At 44.4% G+C, this 18,239-nt stretch overlaps 1 protein-coding gene across 2 annotated transcripts in view; it reads right to left on the reverse strand.

The window, feature by feature from the left end:
- Window positions 1-15,062, reverse strand: part of fnbp4 (formin binding protein 4) — a 43,876-nt gene extending 28,814 nt beyond the window's left edge. Inside the window, exons 1-4 of one of the 2 annotated variants that reach the window (XM_072591901.1) lie at window positions 14,690-15,062; window positions 6,482-6,577; window positions 6,025-6,155; window positions 1,259-1,469 (exon numbers count right to left, since the gene is read on the reverse strand). In XM_072591901.1, coding sequence (XP_072448002.1) covers window positions 1,259-1,469; window positions 6,025-6,155; window positions 6,482-6,577; window positions 14,690-14,792 — 541 coding nt within the window. In that variant the 5' untranslated portion in view covers window positions 14,793-15,062. Of the gene's footprint in view, window positions 1-1,258; window positions 1,470-6,024; window positions 6,159-6,481; window positions 6,578-14,689 lie in introns of those variants that run through there. The other variant, XM_072591902.1, reaches the window with a different exon arrangement.
- Window positions 15,063-18,239: the final 3,177 nt, after the last annotated feature.

The following is an 18,239-nucleotide window of genomic DNA, read 5'->3' on the forward strand; positions in this document are numbered from 1 at the left end:
AAATCCCATACAAGGTTAATTTTAAAGATGTGGCACATTAACATTCCCCATACTTACAAACAGCTGCTTTATACTGTCCTGCATTTTGTCCCAACTTGTGAACGGACTCCAGAATGGAACCCATTCTCAACCTGGGCACTGCCTGCCCATTGTCTGGCTACAAAAGCAGGTCAGAGGTTGAGGACCATGCACTCACCTCCTGACTCCTCAAAGCCTGCCCACGATTTATAAAGCACAAGGCAGGAATGTGATGGAATATTCTCAACTTGCCATTTCCATCAACAGTCAAGAAACCTGACACTATTCAGAATTGAACACCCTTTGATTAGCATCCCATCCACCACCTTCAATATGCACTTCTTTCAGTATCAATACAGCAGTGTGTAACATCTATAAGAAGCAATGCAGCAAGGCTCCTCATATAGCACCTGCCAAATCCAAAATCCTTATTTAATAGTATCAGCTGTTGTATAAATAGACCTCCAAAAAGATATTTAATAATATACCACAGCACAGATTTATTTGGAAAATTCGAAGCTCATTGGATTAAAGTCATAGCGGTACGGTGGGTAAGGAATTAGCTGAGGGATGGGAGGTTGAGCATAGCGGTGAAAGACATTCTTCTGACCAGACAGGTTCCATGGAGCTCCATTTTTGGATTATTATTTTCTTATTAAAGGGGCTAGCAGCTAGACAAAGGCAGCATAATTGCTAAATTTGCAAATTATTATCAAATTTGGGAGTATTAAATCAAGAGAGGGAACAGACCATGGTACTGGATACTAAGCATGCTACCCCCCCCCCCCCCCCCCCCCCCCCTTAAGGTACATTATTAAATGGAAAGCTGGGATGCTCCCCAGATGTTGAGGCAAATAGGGGGACACTGCTTTCTTTCAAATAAAAATACCAGCACCCAGCGGTCAGAGATTTAAAATAATTGTGAAGGGCAACAAGGAAAAATTCATCACCTAGTTTTTCAGATCACAACATAGTGCCTATAAATAAAGGTGGAATCAGATTCTACAGCAATGTTCAGAAGGCAGCTAGAAATATACATAATAAGGTCTAATTTGCAGGTTCACAGGGGAGAGGAATGGGATGAAATTGGAAATTTCAAGAAGGTGGAACAGGCTTGATAGGCTGACTGGTCTCCTATGCTCAGAAAAGTCAATGATGAACAGTTACAGTCATTGAGCACCATATATAATATTAATCAATCACAGACCTCCAATGTACTGGACATGTACCAATTACATACCTCCAGCAAGTGAGTACTGTGTATCGTAGTGCCAATCAGTTCCCACGTGACTGCCTTCCACTGTTGCATTCACTTCACTGCTTTTATGGTTGTTTGCAGCTTTCTGAGCAGTGGGTTCTGGTCGTGGTGGTGTGGGTGCTGGCAGTGGCGTCTCAGTGGGAGTAGCCACTGATTCAGAGACAGGCATGGGTGCTGTAATTGCATCAATCTCCTGCATTTACAGAAATACAAACATGACACTTGAACAAGCATTGATTCAGCCCACACTCAACCCAATGATGCCTTTCGGACTCAAAGAGTTCAATAAGAAACAGGAGGAGTAGACCATTTGGCCCTTTGAGCATGGTGTGCCCTTCAATAAGATCACAGTTGAACTGATCATGACCTCAACTCTCATTCCCATGCACTCTCATAACCCTAGACTCTCGGTAGATCAACAATCTAACTTAGAATTGAACACATTTAATGTTCTGGCCTCCACTGTTCTCTGGGGAAGAGAATTCCAAACTCAGATGACCCTCCAAATTTCTCCTAACCTCCTCGTCTTTAAGCAAGGAAAACAGGGCACCTGTCTAAATTCCCCCACAAGGGAAAATATCCAATCAGCATCCACCCAGTCAGTCAGTCAATCTTCCACAAAACCCATTTCTGATTGGCATCCAAAAACCAGGCCACATTTTCCCATGCAGAGAATCCTATACCCTTGATCCAGGATCTGCATTATAAGAAGGATTATGCATACAGATGGAAAAGATTGCATTATGTATGGAATGGCAGAGCAGACTTGATGGGCTGAATGGCCTACTTCTGCTCCTATGTCTAATGGTCAAGTTGTAACTGGATTCAGTCAGCCACATCTTTAGTTCTAGTCTTGAAAGCTGAGGATTTAAACTCCCCACTCTTAATGGATGGTCCTGAGGAGTGAGAGAAGCTGCACTAAACAGGGAACATACAGGTAACAATCAAAAAATCAACCCTATAACATCAAAGAACAGGTGTAACTAGTTGCCTATGTCTTTATTTTCTGTGGAACAATGATAGTGGAAGGTGATTGCCACTTTCGCCTGTAGACCATTTGCAGTGCAATCGGATATGAAACATAGTGAGATGCTTGAAAGAAGGAGTGAGGCATTTGTTGATCAGGATTGGAAATACTACATCGGACCCTGATTGAAGAAAATAATAAGTCACTTGCCTTTAGATGATGAGCTCCCCCTTTGAATTTCCTGGCTAGAAGCCATCCCAGTTGACGCAGTGTTGGTGAACCCAGATATCCATGGCGACAGGAGTGGGAAGTATCAGTGTGGCAACCACACCCCCTTTCTCATTAGTAAATGGCACATTCTATGATTTAAGGGTCCTATCACCATTCTGAAAGCAACTGAAGGGGTAGTGCCTTGCCTGCCAGGTAAATGGCTCAACTCCAATCTATGCTACTGCAACAGCTATCTTATCAGAAAATTGCAAATACATCAACAATTTAGCATAACAGCCTTGCTCCACAGGACAAAGTACAAGTGAAAACAAATGCACAGGTGAAAGAGTGTCTAGCATAAAGTGAAAAACAAAGTGCTATGTAAAGAGGTAGGGTGGAGTCTCTGTTACGCCAAGCCTGTGGAGAACCTGGGTAATCATTTTTTTCCCCACTACCTGAGGACCTCTATAGGCTACAAACACTAATTTGTGACGATCAATTCTTGTAATCACTTCCATGAAATGCATTTATCACCAGGACACGCTTGACACTCTCAAATATTATAAGAATGAAATTGAACAGCCACTTCTCCGACCACTACACTGTAGAGGAGTGCCAAAGGGCAAATACATGCTGCACATTCAGGATAGTTCAGCAAAACAAAGGCTCCATCATTCTTTTCCATGTGCTTGTGGCATGTGGATGTCACTAGCTGGGCCAGTATTTACTGTCCATCCCTAACTGCCATGGAGAAGATGGTGGTGAGCTACCTCCTTGAACTGCTAAGGCCTTGTGGTGTAAGGAGACCCATGGTGCTAAAGTTCCAGGATGTTGATCTGTACCATATATTATACATGTCAGGATGGTGAAAGCTTAGAGGAGAACTCAAAGGTGGTACTGCTATTGTCCTGCTTGATGATAGTCATCGAGCGTTTGGAAGGTGCTGTCTAAAGAGCGCCAAGTGATGTAACGCAACAAATCTTGTAGATGGTATGCACTGCTGTTACTGCACATTGGTGGTGGACGGAATGAATATTTGTTGATGCAGTACCAATAAAGGTAGGCTGCTTTGTCCTGAATGGTGTCAAGCATTCCTGACTATGCCTTGTCGATGATGGACAGGCTTTGGGGAAGTCAGGAGATTAGTTACTGACACATAACACCTACAACTTCTAATTGATCCTAAAGACATGTCAAAACATGTAATAGGCTCAAGACCCAGATTCATTGAAACTTCTCTTTGTCAAGAATAGTCACCTTGATTGCTGAAGTACCAGAATGAGTTTTATTAGTTCAGAAAAAAGAGACAATGAATGTTGGCAATTTGAACTAAAGGGAAAAACTGAAATTGACAGGGAATGAAATTCCATCTTGACATGTGGAAACATGGGGTGGCTGATCAAGGACTGGAGATAAATGTAATAATTTGCTTTATCTGCCCAGAGCTATATTCCTTCCTCCAGCGTGCACAAACTTTCAGAATTAGAACCATAGGCACTTGTTCACCTTCTCTGTCACAAGTGCAAATCTACCAGACAGAAGTTTAGAGCACAGACAGATTTGTTAAGGGCCAACTGTTACAAAGCAAAACGATCAAATCCCTGTGAGGCTTATGAATTCACATGCATTTGAACATGGACAAGGGCTTACAACAGTGACTCATTATCTATACAACATTTCCTGACAATAAATTTCCAACAACTAAAACCAAAACATAAAGTCTATCAGGAACTGGCAGTCATTCTCCAATTTGTGGGAGTTGGGAGCCATGGAGATGGCAGGCTGGTTGAGGTGGAAGAGCAGTGCAGCAAGTAGGTAGGGTGGAAACAAAGAAGAGGAGGGAGAAACAGTTTGCTCTTAGTTTAGGGAGAGAAATGGAGAGAGATATATAGGTGGCAAAAACCCGTTCTTGCATGGGCTTTAAAAGTATCAGTTATTTTTTAAGAAGCGTCTTAAAGAATGAAAACAAGAGTTGTGAAAATGTTTTGGGAGAAATTTCAGAGCTTAAGGTACCAGCTGAAAGAATGGTCATCAAGGGTGGAGTGATTTGAGATACTGAGGACAGAATTAGATGAGTACAGATTTTTCAGAAGCTTGTTAGACTGGACTAGCTCTCAAAGACAGATGAGATAGCGGAAGAATTTGAGAAAAAAAAGTAAAGAGTTTAAAAACAAGGCACTGCTTAACCAGGACCCAAAGTAGATCGGCGAACATGAGGTGGTGCATGAATAGAACATGACAATTTAGGATATCAAAGTTAAAAAATCACACAACACCAGGTTATAGTCTCACAGGTTTATTTGGGAGCACTAGCTTTCGGAGCACTGCTCCTTCATCAGGTGGGTGTGGAGAATAAGATTGTAAGACACAGCATTTATAACCTGCTTAACTGCTGGCTTAAAGTGAACAGGATCTCCAAGAAGATCGCACATATCGAAACAGACATCAAGTTCCTACAGAAATGCAGGCAAGCAGGAAAGGCTATAAATTCTGTGTCTTACAATCTTATGCGCCACAACAACCTGATGAAGGAGCAGCGCTCCGAAAGCTAGTGCTTCCAATTAAACCTGTTGGACAATAACCTGGGCTTGTGTGATTTTTAACTTTGTATACCCCAGTCCAACACCAGCATCTCCAAATTAGGATATCAAAAGCAGAATCTGAATGTTGCTGCAATAGAAACCGTGCAGCCAGCTAGGAGTGAGCTGGAATAATTGCAACTATGGGTAACAAGGCAAATGAGGGTTTCAACAGTGGGAAAGCAAAGAAAAAGTTAGAATTACGTTACAGAAGTGGGAAAAGGTGGTCTTAGTAATAGGTCTCTGATTGGTTGAAGTATGACGTCAAGTTTGCAAACAATTTGGATATTGGGCAAATGTTCCCATGGTTTAACAACAGCAGGAAGTAGTGGGGAAAATCAAAGCGGGGGTTGCTAACATACATATGCAAGTTAATGTGCTTTTGGATGACATTGATAGCATGAATATACCGATGAGAAATAGGAAGGTGGCGAAGTTGGATCCTCAGGGAAAACCAGAGAACTATACAACAGAAACAGAAACCATTTTACAGACCTGATCAATAAAAATGGAATGAGAACCAAGTATGTGCAGTCCTTCCTAGCTAAAACAGGAGATGCGTACTGGAGCAGGATAAATTAGGAGGCAAATCACAAAGCTGAAGGAAGGAAGAGGATGGCAGGGAGATATCGGAAGTGACTTCTGAATATGACTAAACTTTTATTGACACTATTCTGGCTAAGGAAATCTGACTGGGAGAATTCAAAACTTGCCATGTTCGAAGACTAGACAGGAATGAAATTGGAAATGTGCAGTGGTTTGCATTGACAGAGCAATCTAGGATTAACTTTTTGAGGAAGGATTGATGTCAGCTTGTCCAGAGAAGAGAGGGATAATACCTTAGAAGAGAAATCCCTCAAACTTAATTAACATAGGATGTAGGAATGGAAGCTGGGCGAAATTAGGGCTGTGCTCAGGGTGGGGGCGTTGAGTAGAGAGGAAGAGAAGACGCTGGCTGTGCGCGGAGCTTGCAAGGTCAACCTAATCCTCACCGCCATGAAGTTCGCCAATGTGCTGTCGATATCTGCAGGCTTGCCAGTCTGTGGCTCTGCCTCTTGTGGCTCAGTGTCAGGACCATCTTCATCCTCGCTGTCTGTGTAAGCTCCGAGTAAGCCCAACCCACCTGCAAGCCAGGATTACAAATAAAAACAGTTATCATCTGTGGCTTCTTCCTCCTCTCACCCACTACAGGAGTCAGCAACAATTTGCTGGCAACAGTTCACATTGAGCAGTTCACCTTAGATGTGAACTGTAGAACAGAAATGAACCAGGACAGGTTAAGTGAGTGATCAAATGACAAAAAATGGAGTGCAATATGGACAAGAATAAGTGCTGAAAATGAAAAACGTTTAAAATGGCTTATAGGGTAGATAGCTAAACAATTTAATTGGTGGTGCAATCTTGATACAACAGCTAGACCATTCAGAAATGTAATCAGGAAGTAGCTACCTGTAGTCCGGACTGCAGGTTCCTTCGCTGTCCCATTATCTGTATTGTTTGAACTCGAATTAACAAATAATTGATCAGATGCATCCTCTTGTTCATCTGCAGAAAAGGAAGGATATTACTGAAGGAGGTGGCAGTCACTAAAATTAACAGCTAGAGGGACTCGTGGTGAATAACATGCTTCTCGAAACTTTAAAGAACTTGCAGTAAATAAACGTCTCTGCTTGCTCCAGAGTCCGAATCTCCCCGTGGAGTTCAATGTCTATTCTGGGGAGAATAAAACAACCATGGGGCAGGGCCACAATGAGAAAAAAATACTAACTGGACACCCAGCAGCTTTTCTCAAAATACCCAAAGCAGGCACAGAATGACACAGCTGTAGTAGCTAGAGGGACAGGTAAGATCTTTGACAACCCAAAATGCAGCCCAGCGAGTGTACGTTTTCCACTGAAACTCAGCACGGTTCACCCCAGCAGCAGCTGGAAACACAGCTGTTCATTTTAAACACATAATTCATTCAAATTTGTTTGCAGTTAGAGAGCAGCAAAATAAAACATTGGGCACGAGAATAGGTACTGAAACAAGAAGCAGACAGCAACCAGCTATAAAGAAAGCAACCAGTATATAATTATCATCCCCACTTGATTCATTTTCAGCTGGGTTCTTGAGGGGTAACAAATGTGGGGATGGAAGCTCACACAGCCAAGGAACCAAAGGTTAAGAGAAACGCACAGTGTTCTGCTGAAGATACAGCTAAGCTGCCTGCAGGCCGGTACCGGCTTGGTTGAATGGGTAGTAATCCATAAATCAGTGGCATCACAACATCTGATGATCAGCACTGGTATAGAAACAGGAAGCTGCCATCAGCATGAATTAAATGCCAAAGAGCTATTGAAAATATACACCAGATTAATTTTTCATTGCAAATTTTAATTATTAAATGTATTATCAATGAAATAATGCCTGGAATGAAGGGGTTAGCAGACAGGTCTGAGCTGCAGATCAAAAAGTGAAGCTTAATTATGCTGCTGGGAATGGGAAGACAGGAAGCCACAGCTCAGAATAGAATGGTCTCTCTAAACAAGAGAAGTACACAGCACTAGGCATCCTTAAAGATGACTTGAAGGTCAAGAGTAAGTCAGGAGTTTAAATTATATGTACAATTTTCAGATTTAAACAGTTAAGAATAACAAGTTTGCATTTAGAGCCAAGAGATATACAGCACAGAAACAGACACTTCAGTCCAACTAATGCATGCTGACCAGATGTCCTACATTAAATCCAGCCCCATTTACCAGCATTTGGCCCATATCCCTCTAAACCCTTCCTATTCATATACCCATCCAGATGTCTTTAAATGTTGTAATCGTAACCAGCCTCCACCACTTCCTCTGGCAGCTCATTCCATACATGTACCATCCTCTGCCTGAAAAGTTGCCCCTTAGATCCCTTTTAAATCTGTCCCCTCTCACCCTAAACCTATGCCTATTAGATGCAGGTTTGCTCGCTGAGTTTGAAGGTTCATTTCCAGACATTTTGTCACCCTACTAGGTAACATCTTCAGTGGGTCTCCGGGCTTAGCACTGCTGATGATTTCTGCTTTCTATTTATATGTTTGGGTTGGTGATGTTACTTCCTGTTCTTTTTCTCAGGGAGTGGTAGATGGGGTCTAACTCGATGCGTTTGTTGATAGGGTTCTGGTTGGAATGCCATGCTTTTGGGAATTCTCGTGCGTGTCTCTGTTTGGCTTGCCCTGGGATAGATGTGTTGTCCCAGTCGAAGTGGTGTCCTTCCTTATCTGTATGTAAGGATAGTAGTGAGAGAGGGTCATGTTGTTTTGTGGCTAGTTGATGTTCATGTATCCTGGTGGCTAGTGTTCTGCCTGATGTCCAATGTAGTGTTTGTTACAGTTCTTGCACGGTATTATGTAAATGACATTACTTTTGCTTGTTGTCTGTATAATGTAATTTACAAAATACCGTGCAAGAACTGTAACAAACACTACATTGGACATCAGGCAGAATACTAGCCACCAGGATACATGAACATCAACTAGCCACAAAACAACATGACCCTCTCTCACTACTATCCTTACATACAGATAAGGAAGGACACCACTTCGACTGGGACAACACATCCATCCTCGGACAAGCCAAACAGAGACTCGCACGAGAATTCCTCGAAGCATGGCATTCTAACCAGAACTCTATCAACAAACACATCGAGTTAGATCCCATCTACCACACCTGAGAAAAAAAAAGGAAATTACATCACCAACCCAAAGAAATCCAAACATATAAAGCAGAAATCTTCAGCACTGCTTTACCCAGAGGCTGAAGATGTTACCTAGTATGGTGACAAAACGTCTGGGAATGAACCTTTCAGCTCAGCGAGCAAACCTACATCCAGAACCTCAACCTGAGCTACAAATCTTCTCAAAACTTGCAATGCTTTCTAGTTTTGGACTTGCCCCACCGCAAGGAAAAGCCCTTGTCTATTTATCCTATCCATGCCCCTAAAGATTTTGTACACCTCTATAAGGTCATCCCTCAGCCTCTGACACTCCAGAGAAAACAGCCTCAGTCTAATCAGTCTTTTCCTATAGCTCAAATCCTCCAACCTTGGTAAATGTTTTCACAACATCCTCCCTACAGGAGGGAGACCCGAATTGCATATAGTATTCCAATAACAGCCTAACTGCAACATGACCTCGCAACTCTGATAGTCAATGCACTGGACAATAAAGAAAAGCATACTAAATGCCTTCTTCAATGGCCTATCTACCTCGGACTACACTTTCAAGGGATGAAGAACCTGCGCTCAAAGGTCTCCTTGTTCAGTAACAAGCCCCAGGATCTTACCATTAAGGTGAGTCCTGCACCGATTTGCTTTTCCAAAATGAATCTAAATTTATCTGAATTTAGAATTTATCAGAATTTATCTAAATTGAAATCCACCTTCCATCCTTGGCCCATCTGATCAAGATCTCGTTGTACTGAGGTAATCTTCTTCACTGTCCACTACACTTCCAATTTTGATGTCATCTGCAAACTTATTAACCATATTTCCTTCATTCACATCCAAATCATTTATATAAAATGACGAAAAGCATTGGACCCGGCACCAATCCTTTTGGCATACCAATGTTCACAGGCCTCCAGTCTGAAAAGCAACCCTCTTCCACCACCTTTTGTCTTCGAGCCACTTATCTACCCATACAGTTAGTTCTCCCTGTATTCCATGTGATCCAACCTTGCTAATCAGACTACCGTGAGGAACCTGGTCGAACACCTTAAATGAAACCCATATAGATCATATCGACCGCTCTGCCCTCATCAATCCTCTTTTATATTTCTTCAAAAAAACTCAATCAAGTTTGCAAAACATGATTTCCCATGTACAAAGTAATGTTGAAGATCCCTAATCAGTCCTTGCCTTTCCAAATACACACAAATCCTGTACCTGAGGATTCCAACAACTTGCCAAACACTGATGTCAGGCTCACTGGTCTAGAGTTCCTTACCGTTTCCCTACCACCTTTCTGAAATAGTGGCACCACGTTAGTCAACCTCCAGTCTTCCGACACCTTGTCAGTGGCTATTGATGATACAAATATCTCAGCAAGGAGCCCAGCAATCACTGCCCTAGCTTCCCACAGATTTCTAGGGTATACCTGATCAGGTCCCAGGGATTTGTCCACCTTTATGTTTTTTTAAGATGTCCAGCACCACCACCTCTGTAATATGGACATTTTTTCAAGATGTTGCTATTTACTTCTATCTTCCATGTCCTGCTCCAAAGTAAACACTGATATAAAATACTTGCTTAGTATCTGCCCCAGCTCCTGCGGTTCCACACATTGGCTGCCTTGCTGATCTTTGAGGGGCCTATTCTCTCCCTAGTTAGCCTTTTGTTTTTAACGCATTTAGTGTCAGAGATGTACTGCACGGAAACAGACCCTTTGGTGTAACCCGTCCATGCCGATCAGATATCCTAACCTAATCTAGTCCCATATGCCAGCATTCGGCCCATATCTCTCTAAACGCTTCCCATTCATACGCCCATCCAGATGCCTTTTAAGTTGTAACTGTATTGTCGAATCCCTTTGGATTCCTGATTAAGAACAGGCCACAAGTTGCATGGAGATGGATTGAGGTGAGGAGTTTATTTTAATATACATCGCCTACACTTTCAGTCTGTACCTGGTACTGGAAAGGCTAAAAGTATTTCACTGTCAGCAAGTATAAATGAGCCATGCTTAGAGCTCAGTATCTTTACATTCATACACAGGGATCCATGCTCTGCAAAAACAGAAAGGAATATGTTCAAACCTTATCCGTCTTTTAAATTTCCAGGAGTTTGGTAAACTTCTCGTTTCCCGCTCCATGAAAATACCTTAGCTAACCAGTGCTAACTTGTCAACCTGACTCTCAGCTTAAAATAAAAGCTTTGCTCTGTATCTCACCCCGTGGTGTACCTGTCCTGAGTACTTGATGGAGTGCGTCAAGGAATGTTCACTTTTAGTTTTAAAGAGTAGAGGGAACTTTGTCGTTATTTTAAGAGTTGAAGGTATTTTACTCTGTATCTAACCCAGTACTGTACCTGTACTGTGAGTGTTTGAAGGGGACAACGTAGTTGGTTACTTCCCAATTTAAAAGAGTAAAGGAAGGTTTACTTTCTGATTAGAAGCAACTACACTGCTTTTACAGCACTGCGAGATATGGGAATTGATAGATGCTAGTATGATCAGCACAAATTTAGCTCAAGGAATATCAGTTCAGAGTTTGAGCTGGATGCTGAGCTGCAGGTATTGCAACTCATCAGGGAGGGGCAAGGTCCGTGCATATTTTGTCCCAAGTGCAGTCACAGCCCTAAAGTCATCTGATTGGGTCAGTGATCGGGAACAGGGGAGTACGGGCAGCATGGTGGCTCAGTGGTTAGCCTCACAGCACCAGGGTTCGATTCCCACCTTGGGACCACTGTCTGTGCGAAGTTTGCACATTCTCCCCGTGTCTGTGTGGGTTTCCTTCGGGTGCTCCGTTTTCCTCCCACAGTCCAAAGATGTGCAGGTCAGGTGAATTGGCCATGCTAAGTGCCCATAGTGTTAGATGCATTGGTCAGGGGTAAATATAAGGTAGGAATGGGTCTGCGTGGGTTACTAGATAAAAACAATGACTGCAGATGCTGGAAACCAGATTCTGGATTAGTGGTGCTGGAAGAGCACAGCAGTTCAGGCAGCATCCGTGAAGCAGTAAAATCAACGTTTCGGGCAAAAGCCCTTCATCAGGAATAAAGGGGGTTACTGTTTGGAGGATCGGCGTGGACTTGTTGGGCCAAATAGTCTGTTTCCACACTGTAAGGAAGCTAATCTATGGCTGCAGCTGTGATGGGGATAAGACCTTGAAGGGCGGAGCCTCAATCTTTGCAATTGTCCAATAGGCTGAGAGATTTTTCAGATTTGAAAGCAAGAGTGAGCCACAGAATAGATTAGCTAAATAACCATGACACATCACACAGAAAGCCATTCAAGTGTAGATAGAAAAAAAAACTTAGCCGCAGAAGGGGACAGAACAGTGAGGGGTACTTACACTTTCCTGAAACAAACAGCATGAGTCCAAATGGCTGTGTTGCCTCACAGACTCAGGGCTTTATAGAAAGGAGAGAGAAGACAGCAGGCGTGGGGGATTTCAGTAGAGTAGAGGAATAGACAGGGAAAGAAGAGGATGCTGGTGAGTGGACTGTATTTGAATGCATGTATGTAGCATTTGAAATAAAACAGATGACAGTCATCTTTGTATCCTCTGGCCACAGGTGGGGTCCCAGAGGACTGGACAATGTCTCATTGTTTAAAAAGGGTAACAGAGATAATCCAGGAAATTATAGGCCTGTGAGCCTCAAATAGGAAAATTATTGGAAAAGATTCTCATGGACAAGATCTATAAGCGTTTAGTATCATATGGACTGATTAGCAATAAACAGCAGCATGGTTGTGTGCAGGGGTGGTCATGCCTCACTAACCTGATTTAAGTATTTTGAGGAACAAATAGTTGATGCTGCCCAACCTCATCCAGCACCACCCGCCACACCACCCCCAACCAACACCACCCGCTACAACACCCCCCCCGCCTGTCCCCAACCCCATCCAACACCACCCCCATCCTACTCTCGCTCTCCGTCCAACACCACTCCCCACCGGCCGACCCCTGTCTACGCCCCTGCCTCCATCAGCCCCCCTCCCCCTCCGGAGCAGCCAGAATGAAGACCAACAGTATGTCTGCTGCTGCATTTGGGGGATAAGTCTCCAAATAGCACACGCGTGTGCGCGCGCACGCACACAACTTTTTGATAAGTTCCATCTCTGCTCTGTACAGGGCAATGTTAGAGGGAATATCTGGGGAAAGGGGATTTCAGGGTTCACCCCTACGTAGAACTCCAGAGAAAGTGTGGGTAGAGAGGGAGGGCAGGTGGTCAGTCATTTGGAGACGGTGCCTGGGGTCCCATTGATGTCCAGGACTTTTCGTGGCAGCACTTCAGTGAGCCAAGCTCATTCTTCGATCAGCATTAGAAACACATCTTTGATGTAACGTTTCTATCGGGACCTCGAGATCTCCTTCGGATAATCAAGGTTCTTCTGTAAAGCCTTTGACCAGGTTCCTCATGGCACACTTATGCAAGAGGTGAAGTCACATGGTATCGGGGTGAGCAGGCAGGTTGGATACAGAACTGGCTTAGTAATAGGAGACAGAGGGTAGTGGTGAAAGAATGCTTTTCACAATGGAAGACTATGACTAGTGGTGTTCCACAGGCATCAGTGCTAGGACCTCTGTTGTTTGTGAGCTACATAAATGATCTGGAGGAAAACCAGTAGCCGGTCTAATTTGTAAGTTTGTGGATGATACAAACATTGGTGGAGTTGTGAGGTGGATTGTCAGAGGACACAGCAGAATACAGATCAGTTGGAGGCATGGGCAGAAAAACGGCATTTGGAGTTTAATCCAGGCAAATGTGAGGTGATGCATTTTGGAAGGTCAAGTATAGGTGGAAATTATACAGTGAATGTCGGAACCCTTAGGAGTATTGATATGCAGAGATCTGGGTGTGCAGATTGACAGGTCACTGAAGATGGGAGTGCAGGTAGATAAGGTAGTAAAAAATGGTCCTTACCATGTTTGCCTTCACTGGAAGGAGTATTGTGGATAGACAAGTTATGTTGCAGCTTTGTAGAATTTTAGTTAGGCCAAACTTGGAATATTGTGTAGTTCTGGTTACCGCACTACCAGAACAATATGAATGCTTTGGAGAGGTTTTTCAGGATGTTGCCTAGTATGGGGATTTTAGCTACGAAGAAAGGTTGGATAGACTGGATTTGTTTTCACTGGAACACAGGAGATTGAAAGGCTACCTGTCAGAAGTTTAAAAGATTGCAAATGGTGTGGATAGAGTGGAAAATTAGGCTTTTCTAAGGGTGGAGGCGTCAATTACTAGGGGACACAGGTTCAAAGTGTGAGGGGAGAAGGTTTAAAAGAAATATGAGGGACACATTTTTCTCACAAAGGGTGGTGAGTGCTGAGAATGCACTGCCAGAGGAAGTGGCAGAAGCAGATATAATAGTGGCATTTAAGAAACACCTAGACAAATACATATATAGGAAGGGAATAGAGGAGTACAGATCCTGTAAGTGAAGACCAATGGCAATGGTAAAGGCAAAAGGTGTCAACCCAAGCTTGGAGGGCCTCAGGGCTTGTTCTTGTGCTGTGTTGTTCTTTGTTCTGTGAACCAGCGGTGTGAATAATAAATCAGAATGTTTTGACAGCCATAAGAAACATGGCTGCCGGATGAATGAGTTGGAAACTGGGCAAAGGATACAGGAGCTTTAGGCACCAAAGCAAGAAAGAGAGGTGTAGGGATGGCTCTGTTAGTTAAAGTCACGAGTACAATGAGAAAGATGACCTTAGTTCAGGGGAGCAGGATGGAGGTGCAGGTTTGGGTAGAGCTGAGCAATCAGAGCCTCATGTCAGTGGTGTATAAAGTGGGTGGTATATTAACCCCGTGTTTATCAGTGGACAATCCGAGCAGGCTTCAGCCCTGTTCTGGATGACAGCAGCAGCCTCTGAGGCATTGCCAGTTACTGGGGTTTCCCCACTCCCCTCCTCCCCTCCCCCGCCAAGCCGGGGCTTCTCCTCCCGAGGCCCAGCCTCCTCCACAACTCACCCTCGGAGCCCGAGCCGCGCTCCTCCTTCCTGTGGCCAGGCTCCAGCTGTAAGATGGGGCGTCGCCGGCTCTGTGGCAGATTGATCCGCGTCTTCTTCCCCATCGAACCGGCTTCCGAGGTAGGCCGCAGCTCGGCGTCTCGCAGCCGGGGCTCGGATCGAGCCGCCGCTACTCTCCTGGCCCTGGCCCGGGGACCGCCCCCCTCTGTCCTCGGTCTCTCTCTGTCGCCTGATCCGGCCTAGGCCTGCCCACCGCCCTCCTCTCTCTTTCCTGGCCCGGCCTAGGTCCCGGTCCCCCTCTCCCTCTCCAGGCTTTCTCCTTTCCCTCCACACGGAGCTGACAGCGTGGTGACGTCAACGCGTCAATGGGGGTGGAGCGCGGCGCCGCGTAACGTCAGGACTCCTGCGGTCGGGGTGTGGAGACCCCGTGCTCCCGCGGTCGGGCTGTGGAGACCCCGTGCTCCCGCTGACTGGGAACCGTCGCCATCGCTGACCCGGAGGTAATCGGACAGTGAAAGGGGTCAAATCAGAGAAAAGGAAGAGTCAGCCAGGACCAACAACAACACCTGAAAACAGCAGGGAGAACAACACTACAATGTATTCGACAAAAACGGATACCCCCGCAATTTCATCAACAGATGCCTAAGGGAAAGACAACCCCAAAGGACTAGCCACACTACCATACATCAGGAGCATTTCTGAACTGACAGCCAGACTACTGCGACCACTAGGACTCATAACAGCACACAAACCAACAGCCACGCTCAGACAACAACTCACCAGAACGAAGGACCCGATACCCAACATGAGCAAAACTAATGTAGTGTACAAAATCCCATGCAACTCTGCACAAAACACTACATCGGACAAACAGGAAGACAGCTAACGATCCGTGTCCATGAACACCAACTAGCCACAAAACGACACGACCAGCTATCCTTAGTAGCCACACACACACACAGAAGACAAGCAACATGAGTTCGACTGGGACAACACTACTATTATAGGACAAGCCAAACAGAGAACAGCCAGGGAATTCCTAGAGGCGTGGCACTCATTCACAGATTCAATCAATAAGCACATCGACCTGGACCCAATATACCGGCCACTGCAGCAGACAGCTGGAACTGACAACCGGAAGCGGCAGATTCAAACCACTACAAATGGCGGAGGAAAGATCACAGAAGCGCTTCACAAGAGGCTCCCAAGCACTGAGGATGTCACCTAGACAGGGGACGAAATGTCTGCAACACAAATTCCCAGCTCGGCGAACAGAACCACAACACCTGAATAGCTAGAGTGAGGTTGGAGCCTCTGTAAGGCAGGCACGCCCAGAGGGTCATGGTAGGTTTATTCGGTGAGAGAAGAGGAACCACCTTGCCGGAAGGACGGTTGGTTAGCTCAGGTAGCTGGAGGCTGCTCTCTGATGCTGAAAGCATAGGCTCAATTCCCACCTTCTCAACCCCGCTCCTTGCCTGGCTCGAGCAGCCTTCAGTGAGTCCCAGATACCAGCCAGAAGAACATTAATCTTCTATCACTAACTTTAAAACTTAATGCCCCGGGCCGTTGACTTGAACCGTGAACTGCACTTTTCCATTGGAATCAATGTTAAAGGCGAGGTTAGGATTATTTTCGTCGAGCTGAACAAATGAAACAATTGTAATACTCTTCTGTACAGTGCAATTCTACCTGAAATAACTTGCAAAACCAAAAAAAATAACAGAAATAGTTTGTAAATTCAAATTGACGACAGTTGCCAAGTTTCCCTTAAGCAATCTCTTCATTTTAGGAATGATTGGGCTTTTAAATCCAGCACATAATCTGCAGATTCTGCTAGGAGTGAATAACAGGTGATGCTTTAAAGGTCTGTATTGGTGCCATACCAAATAAAATCTCCTTTTTTGGTTTATCACTGAGTTGCTGAAGATGTTTGTCATAGACACGAGGAGTAGGCTATTCAGCCCTTCAAGTCTGATCTGCCATTCAGTATCATTGAGCATGATCCTCCATCTCAGTCCCATATTTCTGGTTTCTTTCCATTCCCCCAAGATCTTTGATGTATAAATAAAAACTGAAAGAACTGTGCCTGCGGTAAATTGGAAACAAAAACAAATTGCTGGAAAAGCTCAGCAGGTCTGGCAGCATCTGTGAAGATAAATCAAAGGTAACATTTCATCTGGTGACCCTTCCTCAGACCTGCTGAGCTTTTCTAGCAACTTCTGTTTTTGTTTCTGATTTACAGCATCTGCAGTTCTTTCGGTTTTGTTTCTCTGGAACTGCTTGAGCATTTCCAGCAATTTTTATTTTTGTTATTTTTGATGTCTAGAAATGTTTCGGTCGCTCCCTTGAGTGTTCTCTGTCCACAGTTTCTGGTAGTGAAATATATGGGTTGATCTTTCTATGATGAAATTTCAGAGTTATCCAGCATAGAAATAGGCCCTTTAGCCCAACATGTCAATGCCAAATTATACTCATCCCATTCTCTGCACTTGATCTGTAGTTTACTCTGCCCTGGCCATTTATGTTCTCATTCAAATGATTTTTAAGTGTTTCAATAGTAACTGCTTTCACTATGCACTCAGGCAGAATGGTCCATATTTCTACCAACCTCTGGCTGTTAATTTCTCTGAACTCTAAACCACTTTCTCCTCGCCTTAAACCTGTGCTCTGTAGTCTTAGCCATGTCTGTTATGGGGAAAAGATTCTCATGATCCACTCTGTCTATGCCTCTCATAATTTTGTACACCTCAATCAGATTCCCCCTCTGTTCCAAAGAAAACAAACCCTGCCTATCCAGTGAATCCTCCTAATTGACTCTTTTCATTTCAGGCAACATCCTGGTGAATTTTCTGTGTACCTTTTCTAGTGCAATCTCATCCATCCAATCGTGTGGCGACCAGAACTGCACACAATATTCTATTTGTGACCTAACTAATGTTTTCTCACCTTAGTCCTTCTCTGTTATCCTGAAACTGTAACCCTTGGTTCTAGACTCCACAACCAAGGGAAGCATCCTTCCTGTATCTTGTCTTTCCAGCCGTGTTTTTAATTTTATATTTTTCAGGCAGACGTCCTCTCATTCTTGCTTGAAAAGTGTGGTGCTGTAACAGCGCAGCAAGTCAGGCAGCATCTGAGGAGCAGGAGAACTGATGTTTCAGGCATAAGCCCCCTCATCAAGAATGTGGGGATGGGAGGGGGCTGAGAGATAGATAAGAGGATGGGGGAAAGGTAGCTGGGAAGGTGATAGGTAGATGCAGGGGGGGCGGGGGGGGGGGTTGTGATGGTGTTAGGTCAGAGCGGAGAGTAGAGTGGATAGGTGGGAAGGAAGCTGAACAGGTAGACAGTTCAAGAGGGCAGTGCTGAGTTAGAGGGTTGGATCTGGGATGAGGTAGGGGAAGGGAAGATGAGGAAACTGGTGAAATTGATGTAGATGCTGTGTGGTTGGAGGGTCCCAAGGCAGAAGATGAGGCATTATTCCTCCAGGCGTCGGGTGGTTTAGATTTGGCAGTGGAGGAAGCCCAGGACTTGCAGAGTGGGAGGGAGACTTGAAG

The sequence above is a fragment of the Chiloscyllium punctatum genome, chromosome 22 (assembly GCF_047496795.1).
Source record: "Chiloscyllium punctatum isolate Juve2018m chromosome 22, sChiPun1.3, whole genome shotgun sequence".
Lineage (NCBI taxonomy): Eukaryota > Metazoa > Chordata > Chondrichthyes > Orectolobiformes > Hemiscylliidae > Chiloscyllium > Chiloscyllium punctatum.